General features: G+C 47.2%; 1 protein-coding gene across 1 annotated transcript in view; it reads right to left on the bottom strand.

Annotated features, from left to right (window-relative positions):
* Positions 1–2,138: 2,138 nt before the first annotated feature.
* The window catches only part of LOC109879506 (rho guanine nucleotide exchange factor 18), a 111,580-nt gene continuing 92,371 nt past the window's right edge, over positions 2,139–21,347 (bottom strand). The window contains exons 28-30 of the mRNA XM_031838024.1: positions 8,780–9,122; positions 7,343–7,480; positions 2,139–7,217 (exon numbers count right to left, since the gene is read on the bottom strand). Coding sequence (XP_031693884.1) covers positions 7,000–7,217; positions 7,343–7,480; positions 8,780–9,122 — 699 coding nt within the window. The 3' untranslated portion in view covers positions 2,139–6,999. The remainder of the gene's footprint in view (positions 7,218–7,342; positions 7,481–8,779; positions 9,123–21,347) is intronic.

The raw sequence follows: 21,347 nt of genomic DNA, 5'->3' as shown, positions 1-21,347 counted from the left end.
AGCTCCTTATGAAGTTAATTCTTAATCCTAATTTTTAAAGGTAATGACTGCAACTTGATAATTGTCCAGACTGGTGTGGTGATACTTTTGACTTGTCGCCACAGATGGTTTGTTTACGTAGCAGGTTAGGAAAAGGGTTAGGGTTAGCTACAATGCTACCATTGTCATCCCCCAGGCGACCACTAGATAGAGCTGTAGGCGACAATCAGTATCACAACACCTGATCAGAACGTGTCGGTGGATTTTTGCTAAGGATGATTTAGTGAAACGTGACCGATTTTAATTAGCCAAGACACAATTTGTTACCGGATATAATTATCTGCTCAGCTGGCTGAGTGGCTAATGTTAGCTAAGCTAGGGGTTCGGATTAAGAGTTAGGTTTAAGGTTAGGGAATGGATTAGCTAACATGCTAAGTAGTTGCAAATGAGCTGAAATGCTAAAGTTTGTCCATGATGAGATTCGAACACACAACCTTTGAGTTGCTAGACGTTCGTGTTATACTCCCAACCAACCACCTTACTTTCTTTATTGCTTTAAGTAAACTTCTGTCTCATGTAACCATACCAAACATATACTTTACTAATTTGAGTGTCCCGGATGTATGGTTACTATGTTACATCTTGTCTCTGAGACCAGGCTGGAGATGGTCAGCATTGTCTTTCAACAAGTTTCTTTGTGTCGCTCAGAAGCGACATCATCACACCACCACAGGCCTCTTAGACCATTTATTTTGATTTTTTATACCTTTATTTAACTAGGCAAGTCAGTTAAGAACAATTTCTTATTTTCAATGACAGTGGGTTAACTGCCTGTTCAGGGGCAGAACGACAGATTTGTACCTTGTCAGCTCGGGGATTTGAACTTGCAACCTTCCGGTTACTAGTCCAATGCTCTAACCACTAGGCTACCCTGCCGCCCCATGAGCAGGGAAACAGTGTTTTCCAAACGGTTGCCTATTGAGAGGAGAGTGAGCTGCAGTTCTTCTCCACAAGCCAGAGAAGATAAAAGAATAGCAGAATGCAGGATGCAGGATGTCCTGCAGGGATTTAAACGGCACAACCACAACACCTGGAAAACAGCCTTTTGTCTGCAGCAGCACGACAAACGAGGAAGAGCAAACATTCTGCCCACTGTTCTCTTCCGGTTTTTCCATTTAGCCAATATCATCATAGAATGCCATGACAGCCACTCGTAAGAGTCTAGATCACGTGTCAGACTCATTCCAAGCGTTGATTATTTAAATCAGCTGTATAGCGTTAAGGCAACAAAAACAACTAAATGTTGATCCTCTTGGGGTCGCGAGGACTGAGTTTGGGGAAACGCTGCACTAGGCCCTCCTTGGGACGAGTTTGGGGAAACGCTGCACTAGGCCCTCCATGGGAACGAGTTGGACACCCCGGTCTAGACCCTCCATGGGAACGAGTTGGACACCCCTGTCTAGACCCTCCATGGGAACGAGTTGGACACCCCTGGTCTAGACCCTCCATGGGAACGAGTTGGACACCCCTGGTCTAGACACTCCATGTGAACGAGTTGGACACCCTGGTCTAGACCCTCCATGGGAACGAGTTGGACACCCCTGGTCTAGACCCTCCATGGGAACGAGTTGGACACCCCTGGTCTAGACCCTCCATGTGAACGAGTTTGACACCCTGGTCTAGACCCTCCAAGGGAACGAGTTGGACACCCTGGTCTAGACCCTCCAAGGGAACGAGTTGGACACCCTGGTCTAGACCCTCCATGTGAACGAGTTTGACACCCTGGTCTAGACCCTCCAAGGGAACGAGTTGGACACCCTGGTCTAGACCCTCCATGGGAACGAGTTTGACACCCTGGTCTAGACCCTCCAAGGGAACGAGTTGGACACCCTGGTCTAGACCCTCCACGGGAACGAGTTGGACACCCTGGTCACGAGTCAAAATAAAAAAAAACATATCCTTTGAAATAAAACACAAAATTAAAAATGTACAAATCACATTAACCGACAACCAGTTAACTTTCAACTGGGAAGGTAACTAGCTAAGTTAATCATGCTGGGAAATATGAGATGATAAATAGTTATGTTCATGTGAGCCCAGTAATCCATACGTAATAAACACTTAAAAATCCCTAGCGAATAAAACAAACCCACAACACATTGTTTAAAAAACATTTATTCCTATAAAATGCTGATTTCTCTAAGGCAGCAGTTTCATGCGTCTTTTAGGTCTCTACATCTGACGGGCAACAAAATTCAACGACACAATAAAAACCATCCTTTGCTGTGTGCTGCTACAAAAAAAGACTAAATAAAGACAGACGGAAAGCGATAGATACAAGTTAGAACCAACCTCACATTACTAAGCATTATTATTATTATTAAGGACATTCATTTCCCCTTCGAGTATGCTACTATCCAAAGTGACTCGTGGTAATTGGCAGTACACAACATGATCTTGGTTCTTTATAAATTTGTACACAACATGATCTTGGTTCTTTATAAATCAGTACACAACATGATCTTGGTTCTTTATAAATTAGTACACAACATGATCTTGGTTCTTTATAAATTACGGATCATCACACTTGTATCTGTAGAAACACACAAGCAAGGAAATAAAACAACTTCTAGATAACCTTTCAGTTAGGCAATATTGATAACATTGACGGGGGTATTCTCTCTCTCACACACACACACACACACACACACACACACACAGCTCTCTTGTTTGAGTAAGACTCAAACTCAGATTCCAGTAGAGCTAGAGGAAATGTAAGACTTTAGAAATGGTGACATCTTTAAAAACATGGACCTTAGATGAATCATCTCTCAGACCAGTGACATCACATCTTTAAAAACATGGACCTCGGATGAATCATCTCTCAGACCAGTGACATCACATCTTTAAAAACATGGACCTCGGATGAATCATCTCTCAGACCAGTGACATCACATCTTTAAAAACATGGACCTCGGATGAATCATCTCTCAGACCAGTGACATCACATCTTTAAAAACATGGACCTCGGATGAATAATCTCTCAGACCAGTGACATCACATCTTTAAAAACATGGACCTCGGATGAATCTTCAAATCAAGCTATGATTCTCCATCGCATCATCTCCAAAAAATAACCTTTTCATATCAGTTTCAATAAGACACACCATAAAGCATTAAGGTCAAATATGAAAATGTCTTTTGGTTAACCAGGTGAAATGAAATGTAAAATAAATTAGTCGCCAACTACTGCTACACAACGTCGGTGTTATAACAGCAAAACAATGATTAGAGTACCAGTTCTTTACAGAACAAAAATATAAAATGCAACATGTAAAGTGTTTGGTCCCACGTTTCATGAGCTGAAATAAAAGATCCCAGATAAAAGATCCGTATTGTTCCATACGCACAAAAAGCTTATTTCTCTCAATTTTTGTGCACAAATTGGTTTACGTCCCAGTTTGTGAGCCCTTCTCCTTAGCCAAGATAATCCATCCACCTGACTGGTGTAGCATGTCAGGAAGCTGATTAAAACGGCAGGATCATTACAAAAAGGTACACCTTGTGCTGGGGACAATAAAAAGGACACTAAAATGTGCAGTTTGTCACAACACAATGCCACAGATGTCTCAAGTTTTGAGGGAGCGTGCAATTGGCATGCTGACTGCAGGAATGTCCACCAGAGCTGTTGCCAGATAATTAAATGTTAATTTCTCTACCATAAGCCTCCAACATTTTAGTACGTCCAACCGGCCTCAACGGCAGACCAAATGTAAACCACGCCAGTCCAGGACCTCCACATCCGGCTTCTTCACCTGCGGGATCAGAGACCAGCCACCTGGTCAGCTGTTGAAAGGAGTATTTCTGTCTGTTATAAAGCCCTTTTGTTGTAAAAACTCATTCTGATTGGCTTGGCCTGGCTCCCCAGTGGGTGGGCCTACGCCCTCCCAAGCCCATCCATGGTTGCACCCCTGCCCAGTCATGTGAAATCCATAGATTAGGGCCTTAAAATGGTATTTCAATGTACTGATTTCCTTATTTGAACTGTAACTCAGTAAAAATCGATGAAAATGTTACATGTTGCGTTTATATTTTTATTTAGTATAAAATAAGAGCCAACTTTGCCTTCATCGTTTCCAAAAAAAGCACAGGTTAAGAGATAAAACATCTGTACCACAAAACTGAATTATAGCTTATTCTTTTCTTGTGGAGTTAATGAAATATCACCGGAATCAGAATTAGGCCGGTGGTCCAATAGCTAAGCTTTACATGTTGCTAACTCAGAGCACCAGGACTATCCTTCGCCATCCTCATGTATACTCAATGGCTGTCCATGCAGAGAATATACAGGTAACTGCCCAAATAAAGAAAATACCAACATGAAGTTTCTTAATAGGGTGTTAGGCCCCCACGAGCCACGCTTTAGCACACAGAGGTCCTGTTCTGTGAGCTTGTGTGGCCTACCACTTCGCGGCTGAGCCGTTGTTGCTCCTAGACGTTTCCACTTCACAATAACAGCACTTACAGTTGACTGGGGCAGCTCACAAACTGACTTGTTGGAAAGGTGGCATCCTTTGGCGGGTGTCACGTTGAAAGTCAGAGGTTTTCAGTAAGGGCATTCTACTGACAATGTTTGTCTATGGAGATTGCATGGCAGTGTGCATTAAAAAAAAATATACACCCGTCAGCAATGGGTGTGGCTAAAATTGATGAAAATCCACTATTTTGACATACTTTTGTATATATAGTGTACTTCGTATCCCTCATTTACTCAAGATGTCCTTTGTTTCGGCAGTTACCTGTATATCAGAAACACAAGGTCCAAAACAGAATGCACTTGAACAAGACTTGTTCTGAAAGGTTCGACTAACAAGTGATCAAAATGATCATGTACCACTCAACCTGTCAGGGAATGCTTTGCCTTCCCTATTAGAGACATGTATTTCACTACACACACACGCCCAACTATACACAGAGGTAACTAAATAGTTTAGTAAAGAAATAGGGGAAAACGAGACACTCCTGCATGAGGCCCACTGCATTCTTCAGACTAATGACCAGGCTGAAGGACATGTTGTGATTCAGGACCTGCTGCTAATGCAAAATCACACCAAACTTAATAAAATAATAAAAACTGAATGATACGTCTTACATTTCTAAGATACTGGCTTGTTTAAACATTACTTAAATGGTGTAAAGCTTTACACTATAATCAAGCTTTGAAATCCTTCAGTGTCCGCACTACTGCTTATCTAACCATTCTGTGACCCCCCCCCCCCTTCCATATTGTCATTATGTATGAAATGGTCCGTGTGCCTAGACAGAAATTAGGAAGGGGATGCCATGAGAGTGGCCCTCGCGCTGGGACCCAGGCAGTGCTAGGGAGACGTCTAAACCAGTGTAACAGCCATCCCTAAATCATTGTTGGTTATACAGAATGGCTTCATGTTCAAATCATCTTCGCTACACAACAAGGTTGGTTGTATTTACACACGTTGTGTACAATTACTATGGAAGCGTTTTAAAAAGGCAGTCGAATCAAAATCTGGTATGAATTATAATGATGCCGTTCTAAATAAGATAAGTCATCTATGGCTAGCGGTATTTAAAGTCAATTCTCTAAAATCAAATCAAACATTCTGTTTACAGTGAGATTAAAATAGAATATTAAAAAAAATGTTATTTTAAATAAGCCCGTCTGGCCCAACACTGGACCGAACCAGGACATCTTCAACAAAAGGAAACAATATCAATTACAACAACTGCACTCCAGTGTTCAGTCTTTTCGAGAAACACATGATTAAGGGAAGAAAGAAAAACCCAGCGAATTAAAATGAACCCTTCATAGTTACAACTTAATTCATGGGTTCAACCCAATGTCCAAAGCGTCACAGTAACGTCACGTCGGCCTGTAAAAGGAGTATTTGGACTGTGCAAAATAAAACAACACACAGGACATTGAGCGATGCCATCAGTCTGACGCTTCCTGTGGCTCCACTGCTTCCAAAAGGTGTACATAATGGCAGGAGACTCTCCTCCTCTCTCTCCCCTCGCTCTCTCTCCCCTCGCTCTCTCTCCAATCTCTCTCCCCTCGCTCTCTCCCCAATCTCTCTCCCCTCGCTCTCTCTCCAATCTCTCGCTCTCTCTCCAATCTCTCTCCCCACGCTCTCTCTCCGCTCTCTCCAATCTCTCTCCCCTCGCTCTCTCTCCCCACGCTCGCTCTCCAATCTCTCTCCCCTCGCTCTCTCCCAACGCTCGCTCTCCAATCTCTCTCCCCTCGCTCGCTCTCTCTCCAATCTCTCTCCCCTCGCTCGCTCTCTCTCCAATCTCTCCCCACGCTCTCTCTCCAATCTCTCCCCACGCTCTCTCTCCAATCTCTCCCCACGCTCTCTCTCCAATCTCTCCCCACGCTCTCTCTCCAATCTCTCCCCACGCTCTCTCTCCAATCTCTCTCCCCGCTCTCTCTCCAATCTCTCTCCCCGCTCTCTCTCCAATCTCTCTCCCCTCGCTCTCTCTCCAATCTCTCTCCCCTCACTCGCTCTCCAATCTCTCTCCACTCTCTCCAATCTCTCTCCCCTCGCTCTTCAATCTCTCTCCCCTCGCTCTTCAATCTCTCTCCCCAATCTCTCTCCTCGCTCTCCAATATCGCTCTCCAAACTCACTCTCCTCTCGCTCTCCTCTCGCTCTCCAACCCCCTCCCCCTCTCTCTCCTTTCTGGATTTGTCCAGAACGTCACGTGACCCCTTCATGTTTAAAATAAACCTTCATATTAATCAGTCATCTTTCTTCATATTCAACAATCGCCGGTTCAATAAAACAAATGATTCAAAACAATTATTGGTATTAGTTTTAGGGAGACGTGATTATATAGATTATTCTAAGAATGAACAGAGTTAATTTTTTTAATGATTTTTTTTTTTAAAGGAAACGTGTTGCGTCCCAGATCTGAACGGTTTCTAGAGATGTGACATCACAGGCCTCCCTTTGGTCCCTGACTGCCGTGGGGGGGGGACGGGGGGCTCAGAAGAAGATTACATCCTCAGGGATCCTGCATGGAGGGGGCAGGCTGTGGCTGTGGACAGGGGCCTGTGCTGGAGGGGCGTTAGGGCTCTGGGTATGGAGGGGGTTAGGAGCCTGGGGCTGGGTGTGAATGTGCAGGGGGTTGGAGGCCTGGCTGGGGGGCTTCTGTAGGCCGGCGGGCTGGTTCTCTGGCCCCCTGTCTGGAAGGCTCGATGAAACTGTGGGGAAGAGAGATAGCACTCAGCCATTTGGTTTTAAATAGGGGTAGTGGTGTGTGTGTGTGTGTGAGTGAGTGAGAGAGAGCGAGAGTGTGTGTGTGTGAGTCTGCGAATGTGTGTGTTACCTGTCAAGTGCATGGACTGGGAGTGGACTAGGGTGTGAGGAAGCTGCTGGTTAGGGCTGATGGAGCGCTTGGCTTTCAGAGTGCCGTCCTCTTTGGCTGACAACTTCATAGGCAGCATTTGCTTCATATCCAGAGAGGCTGGGAGTTGGTAGAAAAAGAGCGCAACAGCGAGAGGGTAAGAGAGAGAGAACAGATACAGAGAGAGAGGGGGGAGAGAGAGAGAGGGGGGGGAGGGGGAGAGAGAGAGAGAGGGGGGGGGGGGAGAGACAGAGAGAAGGGGAGAGAGAGGGGGGGGGAGAGACAGAGGGGGGGAGGGGGAGAGAGACAGAGAGAAGGGGAGAGAGAGAGGGGGGGGAGAGACAGAGAGGGGGGGAAAACAGAGAGAGCGAGAGAGAGAGAGAGAGCGAGCGAGTGAGAACAGAGGACAGTCCCATTACATTCCAATTACTGTGTTATTGGCCAGTTCACAGCAGCTAATGTGATCATGATGGAGCACCATTAAGATCAGTAAGGCCAGAGACGTGTTTTCAGAAGCCAGGATGCAGGTATCACACTGTTCAACCAGAGGCACCAGGGCAGGCTTAGATTTGTACGGTCTTATCACGTAGCAGAAACTCCCACCTGATCCTGAAGTAACTAGCCTCACAGTGGTGCGTCTGGTTAGGACGCTTCAGGAGAGAGGTCACGCGTGTTTGAGAGGCAGACTTTCACCTGCATAGTCAACCTTTAACCTTAATAGTCAACCTTTAACCTACATAGTCAACCTTTAACCTACATAGTCAACCTTTAACCTACATAGTCAACCTTTAACCTACATAGTCAGACTTTACTAGTGCAGGGTGTGGCTACCGTTTAATTTTATTTACATTTCCTGAGCTCAACAAAGAAAATAAGTTATTTTTTTTATTTCACCTTTATTTAACCAGGTAGACAAGTTGAGAATGAGTTCTCATTTACAACTGCGACCTGGCCAAGATAAAGCAGTGCGACAAAAACAACAGAGTTACACATAAACAAACATACAGTCAAAAACACAATAGAAAAATCTATGTAGTGTGAGCAAATGTAGAAGATTAGGGAGGAAAGGCAATAAATAGGCCATAGAGGCGAAAATAATTACAATTTAGCATTAATACTGTAGTGATAGATGTGCAGATGATGATGTGCAAGTAGAGATACTGGGGTGCAAAAGAGCAAGAAGATAAATAACAATATGGGGATGAGGTAGTTGGGTGTGCTATTTACAGATTGGCTGTGTACAGATACAGTGATCTGTGAGCTACTCTGACAGCTGATGCTTAAAAGTTAGCCACTGCTAGCAGTGGATTCAACATTACATCATCATTACATCATAGACCAACATTACATCACAGATCAACAGTAGGGAGTGACCTGCTATCCTACTGTAGGGTGGTGATGTGTTGTGGCTGGTCTTACCTGTGCTGTCGGTGCGGTGGGTGGCCTTGGCACTCTTCGAACTCTTTGAGCTCAGGGCTGCCAGCTTGGTGGGGATCTGCTGCTGGACACCCACCTGCTTGTGCTGCTGGTTGGTGGTGCTGCACAGGTGGAGGGGCACCTCCTTCTTCACCGGCAGCACCGTGGCGTTGGCGCTCTGACCCCGAGCCAGAAGCTCAGGACGCTCCAGGTAGTCTGCGGGCGCCACAGAAGGGCTGGAACGAACCAGGGCCTTCTGGGGGAGGGTGAGGTCTGATCCGACGCTGCAGCTACTGCCCACGCCCAGCAGGAGATCCCCATTTAGACTGCCAGAGAAGGGCATCACCTGGGAGGGGGAAAGGGAGAGCATTCATTCATTCATTCAGCAAAGACCAAGCCATGAGGTCGAAGGAATTGTGTCGAGGCACAGATCTGGGGAAGGGTACCAAAACAATGTCTGCAGCATTGAAGGTTCCCAGGAACACAATGGCCTCCATCATTCTTAAATGAAAAAAGTTTGGAACCGCCAAGACTCTTCCAGGAGCTGGCCGCCCAGGAAACTGAGCAATCGGGGGAGAAGGGGCGTGGTCAGGGAGATGCCCAGGAACCCGATGGTCACTCTGACAGCGCTCTAGAGTCCTTTCAGAAGAACAACCATCTCTGCAGCCAGAGCCTGGACTTGAACCCAATCTAACATCTCTGTAGAGACCTGAAAATAGCTGTGCAGCGACGCTCCCCATCCAACCTGACAGAGCTTGAGAGAATCAGGAGAGAAGAATGAGAGAAACTCCCCAAATACAGGTGTCCCAAGCTTGTAGAGTCATACCCAAGAAGACTGGAGGCTGTAATCTTTGCCATTTTTGCTTTGTCATTATGAGGTATTGTGATGTCATTATGAGGTATTGTGATGTCATTATGGGGTATTGAGATGTCATTATGGGGTATTGAGATGTCATTATGGGGTATTGAGATGTCATTATGGGGTATTGTGATGTCATTATGGGGTATTGAGATGTCATTATGGGGTATTGTGATGTCATTCTGGGGTATTGTGATGTCATTCTGGGGTATTGTGATGTCATTATGGGGTATTGAGATGTCATTATGGGGTATTGAGATGTCATTATGGGGTATTGTGATGTCATTCTGGGGTATTGTGATGTCATTCTGGGGTATTGAGATGTCATTATGGGGTATTGAGATGTCATTATGGGGTATTGAGATGTCATTATGGGGTATTGTGATGTCATTATGGGGTATTGAGATGTCATTATGGGGTATTGTGATGTCATTATGGGGTATTGAGATGTCATTATGGGGTATTGGGATGTCATTATGGGGTATTGGGATGTCATTATGGGGTATTGGGATGTCATTATGTGGTATTGGGATGTCATTATGGGGTATTGGGATGTCATTATGGGGTATTGAGATGTCATTATGGGGTATTGAGATGTCATTATGGGGTATTGAGATGTCATTATGGGGTATTGAGATGTCATTATGGGGTATTGTGATGTCATTATGGGGTATTGAGTTGTCATTATGGGGTATTGAGATGTCATTACCACTGCTTTAGCACACTCTGCCAACCCGGATGTTCTAGCTGTGTCTGAATCCTGGCTTAGGAAGACCACCAAAAATTCAGACATTTTAATTCCAAACTACAACATTTTCAGACAAGATAGAACTGCCAAAGGGGGCGGTGTTGCAATCTACTGCAAAGATAGCCTGCAGAGTTCTGTCCTACTATCCAGGTCTGTACCCAAACAATTTGAACTTCTACTTTTAAAAATCCACCTCTCTAAAAACAAGTCTCTCACCGTTGCCGCCTGCTATAGACCACCCTCTGCCCCCAGCTGTGCTCTGGACACCATATGTGAACTGATTGCCCCCCATCTATCTTCAGAGTTCGTGCTGCTAGGCGACCTAAACTGGAACATGCTTAACACCCCAGCCATCCTACAATCTAAACTTGATGCCCTCAATCTCACACAAATTATCAATGAACCTACCAGGTACCTCCCCAAAGCCTTAAACACGGGCACCCTCCAAGATATCATCCTAACCAACTTCCCCTCTAAATACACCTCTGCTGTCTTCAACCAAGATCTCAGCGATCACTGCCTCATTGCCTGCATCCGTAATGGGTCAGCGGTCAAACGACCTCCACTCATCACTGTAAAACGCTCCCTGAAACACTTCTGCGAGCAGGCCTTTCTAATCGACCTGGCCGGGGTATCCTGGAAGGATATTGATCTCATCCCGTCAGTAGAGGATGCCTGGTTATTTTTTTTAAATGCCTTCCTAACCATCTTAAATAAACATGCCCCATTCAAGAAATTTAGAACCAGGAACAGATATAGCCCTTGGTTCTCCCCAGACCTGACTGCCCTTAACCAACACAAAAACATCCTATGGCGTTCTGCATTAGCATCGAACAGCCCCCGTGATATGCAGCTGTTCAGGGAAGCTAGAAACCATTATACACAGGCAGTTAGAAAAGCCAAGGCTAGCTTTTTCAAGCAGAAATTTGCTTCCTGCAACACTAACTCAAAAAAGTTCTGGGACACTGTAAAGTCCATGGAGAATAAGAACACCTCCTCCCAGCTGCCCACTGCACTGAAGATAGGAAACACTGTCACCACTGATAAATCCACCATAATTGAGAATTTCAATAAGCATTTTTCTACGGCTGGCCATGCTTTCCACCTGGCTACTCCTACCCCGGACAACAGCACTGCACCCCCAACAGCAACTCGCCCAAGCCTTCCCCATTTCTCCTTCTCCCAAATCCATTCAGCTGATGTTCTGAAAGAGCTGCAAAATCTGGACCCCTACAAATCAGCCGGGCTAGACAATCTGGACCCTTTCTTTCTAAAATTATCTGCCGAAATTGTTGCCACCCCTATTACTAGCCTGTTCAACCTCTCTTTCGTGTCGTCTGAGATTCCCAAAGATTGGAAAGCAGCTGCGGTCATCCCCCTCTTCAAAGGGGGGGACACTCTTGACCCAAACTGCTACAGACCTATATCTATCCTACCGTGCCTTTCTAAGGTCTTCGAAAGCCAAGTCAACAAACAGATTACCGACCATTTAGAATCTCACCATACCTTCTCTGCTATGCAATCTGGTTTCAGAGCTGGTCATGGGTGCAGACTCGACAGCCTTGGTTTCTCAAATGATTGCCTCGCCTGGTTCACCAACTACTTCTCTGATAGAGTTCAGTGTGTCAAATCGGAGGGTCTGCTGTCTGGACCTCTGGCAGTCTCTATGGGGGTGCCACAGGGTTCAATTCTTGGACCGACTCTCTTCTCTGTATACATCAATGAGGTCGCTCTTGCTGCTGGTGAGTCCCTGATCCACCTCTACGCAGACGACACCATTCTGTATACTTCCGGCCCTTCTTTGGACACTGTGTTAACCACCCTCCAGGCAAGCTTCAATGCCATACAACTCTCCTTCCGTGGCCTCCAATTGCTCTTAAATACAAGTAAAACTAAATGCATGCTCTTCAACCGATCGCTACCTGCACCTACCCGCCTGTCCAACATCACTACTCTGGACGGCTCTGACTTAGAATACGTGGACAACTACAAATACTTAGGTGTCTGGTTAGACTGTAAACTCTCCTTCCAGACCCATATCAAACATCTCCAATCCAAAGTTAAATCTAGAATTGGCTTCCTATTTCGCAACAAAGCATCCTTCACTCATGCTGCCAAACATACCCTTGTAAAACTGACCATCCTACCAATCCTCGACTTTGGCGATGTCATTTACAAAATAGCCTCCAATACCCTACTCAACAAATTGGATGCAGTCTATCACAGTGCAATCCGTTTTATCACCAAAGCCCCATATACTACCCACCATTGCGACCTGTACGCTCTCGTTGGCTGGCCCTCGCTTCATACTCGTCGCCAAACCCACTGGCTCCATGTCATCTACAAGACCCTGCTAGGTAAAGTCCCCCCTTATCTCAGCTCGCTGGTCACCATAGCATCTCCCACCTGTAGCACACGCTCCAGCAGGTATATCTCTCTAGTCACCCCCAAAACCAATTCTTTCTTTGGCCGCCTCTCCTTCCAGTTCTCTGCTGCCAATGACTGGAACGAACTACAAAAATCTCTGAAACTGGAAACACTTATCTCCCTCACTAGCTTTAAGCACCAACTGTCAGAGCAGCTCACAGATTACTGCACCTGTACATAGACCACCTATAATTTAGCCCAAACAACTACCTCTTTCCCAACTGTATTTAATTTTAATTTATTTATTTATTTTGCTCCTTTGCACCCCATTATTTTTATTTCTACTTTGCACATTCTTCCATTGCAAAACTACCATTCCAGTATTTTACTTGCTATATTGTATTTACTTTGCCATCATGGCCTTTTTTGCCTTTACCTCCCTTCTCACCTCATTTGCTCACATTGTATATAGACTTGTTTATACTGCATTATTGACTGTATGTTTGTTTTTACTCCATGTGTAACTCTGTGTCGTTGTATCTGTCATTATGGGGTATTGTGATGTCATTATGGGGTATTGTGATGTCATTATGGGGTATTGAGATGTCATTATGGGGTATTGAGATGTCATTATGGGGTATTGAGATGTCATTATGGGGTATTGGGATGTCATTATGGGGTATTGGGATGTCATTATGGGGTATTGAGATGTCATTAGTAGTGCAAGTAGTTTCAACAAGTTCAACTCAGGATATAGATATTTCAGTTTCAGTTGGACACCAAAAATGTGCAGGACAATTACATTGCTTTAGATTGAGGTCGTCATGGAACCTATGGTAACAACATAACAGAGAATACTGTTGTCATGGAACCTATGGTAACAACATAAAAGAGAATACTGTTGTCATGGAACCTATGGTAACAACATAAAAGAGAATACTGTTGCCATGGAACCTATGGTAACAACATAAAAGAGAATACTGTTGCCATGGAACCTATGGTAACAACATAAAAGAGAATACTGTTGTCATGGAACCTATGGTAACAACATAACAGAGAATACTGTTGTCATGGAACCTATGGTAACAACATAACATAGAATACTGTTGTCATGGAACCTATGGTAACAACATAACAGAGAATACTGTTGTCATGGAACCTATGGTAACAACATAACAGAGAATACTGTTGTCATGGAACCTATGGTAACAACATAACATAGAATACTGTTGTCATGGAACCTATGGTAACAACATAACATAGAATACTGTTGTCATGGAACCTATGGTAACAACATAACATAGAATACTGTTGTCATGGAACCTATGGTAACAACATAAAAGAGAATACTGTTGCCATGGAACCTATGGTAACAACATAAAAGAGAATACTGTTGTCATGGAACCCATGGTAAAAACATAATATAATAGTTTGATGATCTCTGTTCTATGGCTTTGAGCGAACTTGGTTTGCCATGTAAATTGGAACCCTCTTGCTTTGGAATTTTATGTTTGTGCACGGCAGCCGCGGTTTGCAGTGTGCAGCAGCGAGAGAGAGAGAGAGCACTGCTTGTTATGTTTAAATGAGTGTTGAGGCATCTTTGAACCCTGCTTCTAAAAGGGCCAGCCCGGCGCCGTGAGACAGCAGCGTCTTAACTCAGCACAGAGCCGCTGTACCATTAAGGGAAACACAATCTGTTGAAGAGCAATCAGAAACACATGCTGCTCTTTCTGCTGAGCAGGCATTTTGGAACAGGCTTTTACAACACAATCCCAAAGCAACAAAAACATTTAACTCTATAAACACTGTCTGCATTGTCACACTAATAACCACCTTCAAAGAAAGTTGAGTGAAGCAGCAAAGTCGATCTCCAATAAAAGTGTGTTATGTCAAGAAACCACATCAGTTTATTGTCCTGCTGGCATATATCTGACACCCTGTGCAGTGACAGACAGTCCAGCTCCAGTATGATTGAGGAGTGTGGAGAAGGAGATGGGATGCCAGGGAGGGCCTGGGTCCCAGGGGGCTGGGCGGGCCTGGGTCCCAGAGGGCTGGGAGGCAGATGTGTCCAGCTGTATTAGGGGGCTTCCCCTGCCTGCTAGCAACCAATGTGACCGCTGGGGCATGAGCCTGGCATCCCAGGGCAAGGGGCACTGTGTGAGGGGTGGAAGGGATGACGGGAGACGTGTCATGTGTGACAGTCGGTCACGCTTAGTCAGTCAGTGTGAGGCTGAGCTCGTGGGTAGGCCAGGCTGAGCTCGTGGGTGGGCCAGGCTGAGCTCGGCCAGGCTGAGCTCGTGGGTAGGCCAGGCTGAGCTCGTGGGTAGGCCAGGCGGAGCGAGTGGCTAGGCCAGGCGGAGCGAGTGGCTAGGCCAGGCGGAGCGAGTGGCTAGGCCAGGCGGAGCGAGTGGCTAGGCCAGGCGGAGCGAGTGGCTAGGCCAGGCGGAGCGAGTGGCTAGGCCAGGCGGAGCGAGTGGCTAGGCCAGGCGGAGCGAGTGGCTAGGCCAGGCGGAGCGAGTGGCTAGGCCAGGCGGAGCTCGTGGGTAGGCCAGGCTGAGCTCGTTGGTCGGCCAGGCTGAGCTCGTGGCTAGGCCAGGCAGAGCTCGTGGCTAGGCCAGGCAGAGCTCGTGGCTAGGCCAGGCAGAGCTCGTGGCTAGGCCAGGCAGAGCTCGTGGCTAGGCCAGGCAGAGCTCGTGGCTAGGCCAGGCTGAGCCAGGCAGAGCGAGTGGGTAGGCCAGGCTGAGCTCGTGGCTAGGCCAGGCTGAGCTCGTGGCTAGGCCAGGCTGAGCTCGTGGCTAGGCCAGGCTGAGCTCGTGGCTAGGCCAGGCAGAGCTCGTGGCTAGGCCAGGCTGAGCTCGTGGCTAGGCCAGGCTGAGCTCGTGGCTAGGCCAGGCTGAGCTCGTGGCTAGGCCAGGCTGAGCTCGTGGCTAGGCCAGGCAGAGCTCGTGGCTAGGCCAGGCTGAGCTCGTGGCTAGGCCAGGCTGAGCTCGTGGCTAGGCCAGGCTGAGCTCGTGGGTAGGCCAGGCTGAGCTCGTGGGTGGGCCAGGCTGAGCTCGGCCAGGCTGAGCTCGTGGGTAGGCCAGGCTGAGCTCGTGGGTAGGCCAGGCAGAGCGAGTGGCTAGGCCAGGCGGAGCGAGTGGCTAGGCCAGGCGGAGCGAGTGGCTAGGCCAGGCGGAGCGAGTGGCTAGGCCAGGCGGAGCGAGTGGCTAGGCCAGGCGGAGCGAGTGGCTAGGCCAGGCGGAGCGAGTGGCTAGGCCAGGCGGAGCGAGTGGCTAGGCCAGGCGGAGCGAGTGGCTAGGCCAGGCGGAGCGAGTGGCTAGGCCAGGCGGAGCTCGTGGCTAGGCCAGGCGGAGCTCGTGGCTAGGCCAGGCGGAGCTCGTGGCTAGGCCAGGCGGAGCTCGTGGCTAGGCCAGGCGGAGCTCGTGGCTAGGCCAGGCGGAGCTCGTGGCTAGGCCAGGCGGAGCTCGTGGCTAGGCCAGGCGGAGCTCGTGGCTAGGCCAGGCGGAGCTCGTGGCTAGGCCAGGCGGAGCTCGTGGGTCGGCCAGGCTGAGCTCGTGGCTAGGCCAGGCAGAGCTCGTGGCTAGGCCAGGCAGAGCTCGTGGCTAGGCCAGGCAGAGCTCGTGGCTAGGCCAGGCAGAGCTCGTGGCTAGGCCAGGCTGAGCCAGGCTGAGCTCGTGGCTAGGCCAGGCTGAGCTCGTGGCTAGGCCAGGCTGAGCTCGTGGCTAGGCCAGGCTGAGCTCGTGGCTAGGCCAGGCTGAGCCAGGCAGAGCGAGTGGGTAGGCCAGGCAGAGCGAGTGGGTAGGCCAGGCAGAGCGAGTGGGTAGGCCAGGCAGAGCGAGTGGGTAGGCCAGGCAGAGCGAGTGGGTAGGCCAGGCAGAGCGAGTGGGTAGGCCAGGCGAAGCGAGTGGATCCATGTCTGTTTGTGAAAGGTAACACTGAACACACTGAGGCCTCTTCTGAGGCTGCAGCCCACTCAGCTCTGGAGGATGGAAGTGCCCAGAGGTGATAACTCAGTTATACAGTGGGGTTCTGTGCTGCGCTCTCCCCTCTCTCAACACTCGCACACCCCCACGCACACAGACTTTCCATTGTTTCCTCCCCAAGGTGCCCATGGTAAAGTCATGGTAAATACAGGGAGCACAAAGACTTGACTGACAGCACATAAACAATTAGGCCTGGCTGGGCTCTAGCAGCTCTATTAATGAGAGGGTGATGGGTTGCCTGCAGAATGGCTAATTATACATTGTGGCTTTTTCTCATCATCAGGCTCCTTGGATACTCATCACCAGCTGAGACAGGTGGGTTTCCTGTTTCCTGTTTACACAATGCCTTGGGAAGGGGGCTGCGAACCCATAACCCAAATAGCTAACAGGGCTCATTCCTGTTCCTAACTTGTCTGCTCTAAGAAAAGAAAACAGAAAAGCTCGTAGTACTAGCACCTCCACTCCAGCCGAAACAAAACTTTATTTAAAAAAAGACACAAAATGCCTCAGAAATCATCCTCTTTTCAGTCTCAACGTAAGCTAGGGTCAGAGCACTGCACTGCACACTAACATGGGATTGCTAATACTCAAGACAACAGAATGTGTGCCCTGAGGATAGCAGGTCTGGTGTGAGTGAGTACAGGTTTACAGGCCTGATGTGAGGAACATAACAGTTATTACCTGGAGGAGAGGAAGTGACTAAGAGCCCTGGCTGACCCCAGAGGCCTTGACCCCAGAGGCCTTGACCCCAGAGGCCTTGACCCCAGAGGCCTTGACAGAGTTGGCCGTAAAACCACTCCGACTGTCTGACAGACCACGACAACACTGCCAGAAAGCCGTATTATATCACAGAGGGCGACCAGGAAGTGCAGAGGATTTCAATCCCAGCGTCCACCCTTCCAACTGTTTCTCCCACATCCAATTTCCTCACTGTCTGGACAAATGTCAATATGCCAAAACCAAAATGTATAGAAAAAGCAGGATCAGGAGACAGACAGGCAGAAAGATGTGGAGTTGATGAATGGCTTGAAAATGGAGTGGAAATTGTGATTGAAACATTGTCTAAGAGTGGACTCATTGCAAAGGAGTAGGTGGTGAAGCACTCTGACCCACCTGAGTGATGCCACAGCAGCGTTTGTATGCCAGCAAGCTCATCACACATCACCTAGCTACTGTGTTATAGTGGGGAGGGTGAGGAAGAAATAATTATTCAATTTACAAAACATCATACAGTGACACTGAATGACTAGGATACAGTGAGACGTCAGACACGTGACCAAGTCTGGGGGCGGGGGGGGGGGGGGGGGGGGGGTCAGGGGTTAAGAAGCACAGTTCTGGCTTCCCGGGTTAAGGGCGCTGTACTGCAGCGCCAGCTGTGCCACCAGAGACTCTGGGTTCGCGCCCAGGCTCTGTCGTAACCGGCCGGTCCGTGGGGCGACGTACAATTGGCCTAGCGTTGTCCGGGTTAGGCCAGTAGGGATATCCTCGTCTCATCGCGCACCAGCGACTCCTATGGCGGGCCGGGCGCAGTGCGCGCTAACCAAGGTTGCCAGGTGCACAGTGTTTCTACGTTAGAGTGCAGAGCAAAGTGTGCAGTGATGCAGAAATACTGGTAACCTTTTCAGCAGTGGAGGAACGGAACAACAGAAGACTTTTCATAGTAAATAAATAAATAAATAACCTTTTTTTGTTTGTTTAAACACTAAATATATTCATGTCACCAAATAACGGATTAAAACCCACTGTTCTACAGCAGCCTCAGAGGGACAGCAGCTGGCTTGCTTCTGAAGCTAAGCAGGGTAGGTCCTGGTCAGTCCCTGGATGGGAGACCAGATGCTGCTGGAAGTGGTGTTGGAGGGCCAATAGGAGGCACATTTAGCTTTGGTCAAAAAAAAAGTAGATCCCAATCCCCCAGGGCAATAATTGGGGACACAAGTTTCACAACTGTTTGGACTAATGCTTACAGCCCAGATCAGCTAGATGCAGGCAAGGCAGTATTGAATGTGTCACTCACCTTGATTACTCCAATATGTCTCATTGACCTGTGCTCATTTGTAGGCTAGGTTGTAGCAACCTCATGATGTATATAGGGCAAATTCAAGTATCATGTAGTAGCCTAAACCTATCGCTGTTACATTGAACTGGGTGAATGGAATATGAATGACAGTAACCTAAACCCTGTCACTGTTACATTGAACTGGGTGAATGGAATATGAATGACAGTATCCTAAACCTGTCACTGTTACATTGAGCTGGGTGAATATGAATGACAGTATCCTAAACCGATCGCTGTTACATTGAACTGGGTGAATGGAATATGAATGACAGTATCCTAAACCTATCACTGTTACATTGAACTGGGTGAATGGAATATGAATGACAGTATCCTAAACCTATCACTGTTACATTGAACTGGGTGAATAGAATATGAATGACAGTAACCTAAACCTGTCACTGTTACATTGAACTGGGTGAATAGAATAAATGACAGTAACCTAAACCTGTCACTGTTACATTGAACTGGGTGAATAGAATATGAATGACAGTAACCTAAACCTATCACTGTTACATTGAGCTGGGTGAATGGAATATGAATGACAGTAACCTAAACCTATCACTGTTACATTGAACTGGGTGAATAGAATATGAATGACAGTAACCTAAACCTGTCACTGTTACATTGAACTGGGTGAATAGAATATGAATGACAGTAACCTAAACCTATCACTGTTACATTGAACTGGGTGAATAGAATATGAATGACAGTAACCTAAACCTATCACTGTTACATTGAACTGGGTGAATAGAATATGAATGACAGTCATCCAATATGCTGTAATAGAAATAAGGCCACGCTCATTAAAATAAAAAATTAAAAAACGGCACTGACCTCCACTGTTTCACAGGTTCTCAAGCCATACATGGCTTTATCAAATAACCTATTATTATTAGAATGTGGCAATATTTGTATTTTAGATAAGTTTGTCCTTAAAAAAAATCATTGGAAACTATTCCCATTCGGACCTGGGGTTTTACATCCTTCACTGCAGAGTTCAGAGTTCAGACCCAAGGCCTTTTCCTGTTCCAAAAAAAGCACATGGTCCTGATAGTGGAGTGGGAGGAATGATAATTAACATATGCATACCTTCTGGAGAGGTAACACTTCCCCCATTTTATCCAATGAACATTGTGAAAGGGCCTGTGGGCCCAAACCTGCCGGCTGCTGCTTTGGGTGATGGGATAGCTAGCTAGCTGGGACATTCCTACCTTAAATCCTAACCCTAACCCCAACTCTGAACCAGAATCTGGGTTCACACAAGATGTTCTCAGGAAGCAGCCGTTCAAACTTCCCGTTCACATGCTTTTCAAGCTTAATAATGTCAAATTAAATTTGGTACTCATGAAAAGAACGGAGTGTTGCTGAGCAACGATCATCATTACTGCAATCCTGACTGTATGTACTTCCAAAAAAGGTCTCAATAAAAAGTTACACGCAGCTGGATATTTTTTTTCTGGAAATAATCTTAATAAAAAAGGGAGACCAATAAGAAGGAGGAGACTTTGGGCCAAGAAACACGAGCACTGGACAGACCGGTGGAAATCTGTCCTTTTGGTGCCGCGTCTCAGAAAGACACGGCAGTTGGAACCAAAAAAATCTCAAATTTGGACTCCTCAGACCAAAGGACACATTTCCACCGGTCTAATGTCCATTCCTCATGTTCCTTGGCCCAAGCAAGTCTCTTCTTCTTATTGGTGTCCTTTAGTAGTGGTTACCTTGCAGCAATTTGACCATGAAGGACTGATTCACACAGTCTCCTCTGAACAGTTGATGTTGAGATGTGCGTTACTTGAACTCTGTGAAGCATTTATTTGGGCTGCAATCTGAGATGGAGTTAACTAATGAACGTATCCTCTGCAGCAGAGGTACCTCTGGGTATTCCTTCCCTGTGGCGGTCCTCATGAGAACCAGTTTCATCATAGCGCTTAATAGTTTCTTCAAGTGCGGTCACAGAAACATTCAAAGTGCTTTACATTTTCCGCACTGACTGACCTGTACATGTCTTAAAGTAACGGAGTGTCATTTCACTTCGCTTATTTGCATAATTCCTTGCCATAATATGGACTTGGTCTTTTACCAAATAGAGCCATCTTCTGTATACCACCCCTACCATGTCACAACACAACACAACACAACTAGCTGTGCCACCAGAGATTCTGGGTTCGAGCACAGGCTCTGTCGCAGCCGGCCACGACCGGGAGGCCCATGGGGCGGCGCACAATTGGCCCAGCGTCGTCCGGGTTAGGCCGGCAGGGATATCCTTGTCTCATTGAGCACTAGTGACTTCTGCCGGCCGCAGTGCACGCTGACCCAGTCGCTAGGTGTACAGTGTTTCCTCCGACACATTGGTGCGGCTGGCTTCCGGGTTGGATGTGCATTGTGTCAAGAAGCAGTTGGTTTGGTTGGGTTGTGTTTCGGAGGACACATGGCTCCCGACCTTCGTCTCTCCCAAGTCCCTACGGGAGTTGCAGCGATGACTCTCGACCTTCGTCTCTCCCTAGTCCCTACGGGAGTTGCAGCGATGACTCTCGACCTTCGTCTCTCCCAAGTCCCTA

This window comes from Oncorhynchus kisutch, linkage group LG13, assembly GCF_002021735.2.
Source record: "Oncorhynchus kisutch isolate 150728-3 linkage group LG13, Okis_V2, whole genome shotgun sequence".
In the NCBI taxonomy this organism is placed as follows: Eukaryota; Metazoa; Chordata; class Actinopteri; order Salmoniformes; family Salmonidae; genus Oncorhynchus; species Oncorhynchus kisutch.
This window is presented reverse-complemented; position numbering and strand designations above follow the sequence as displayed.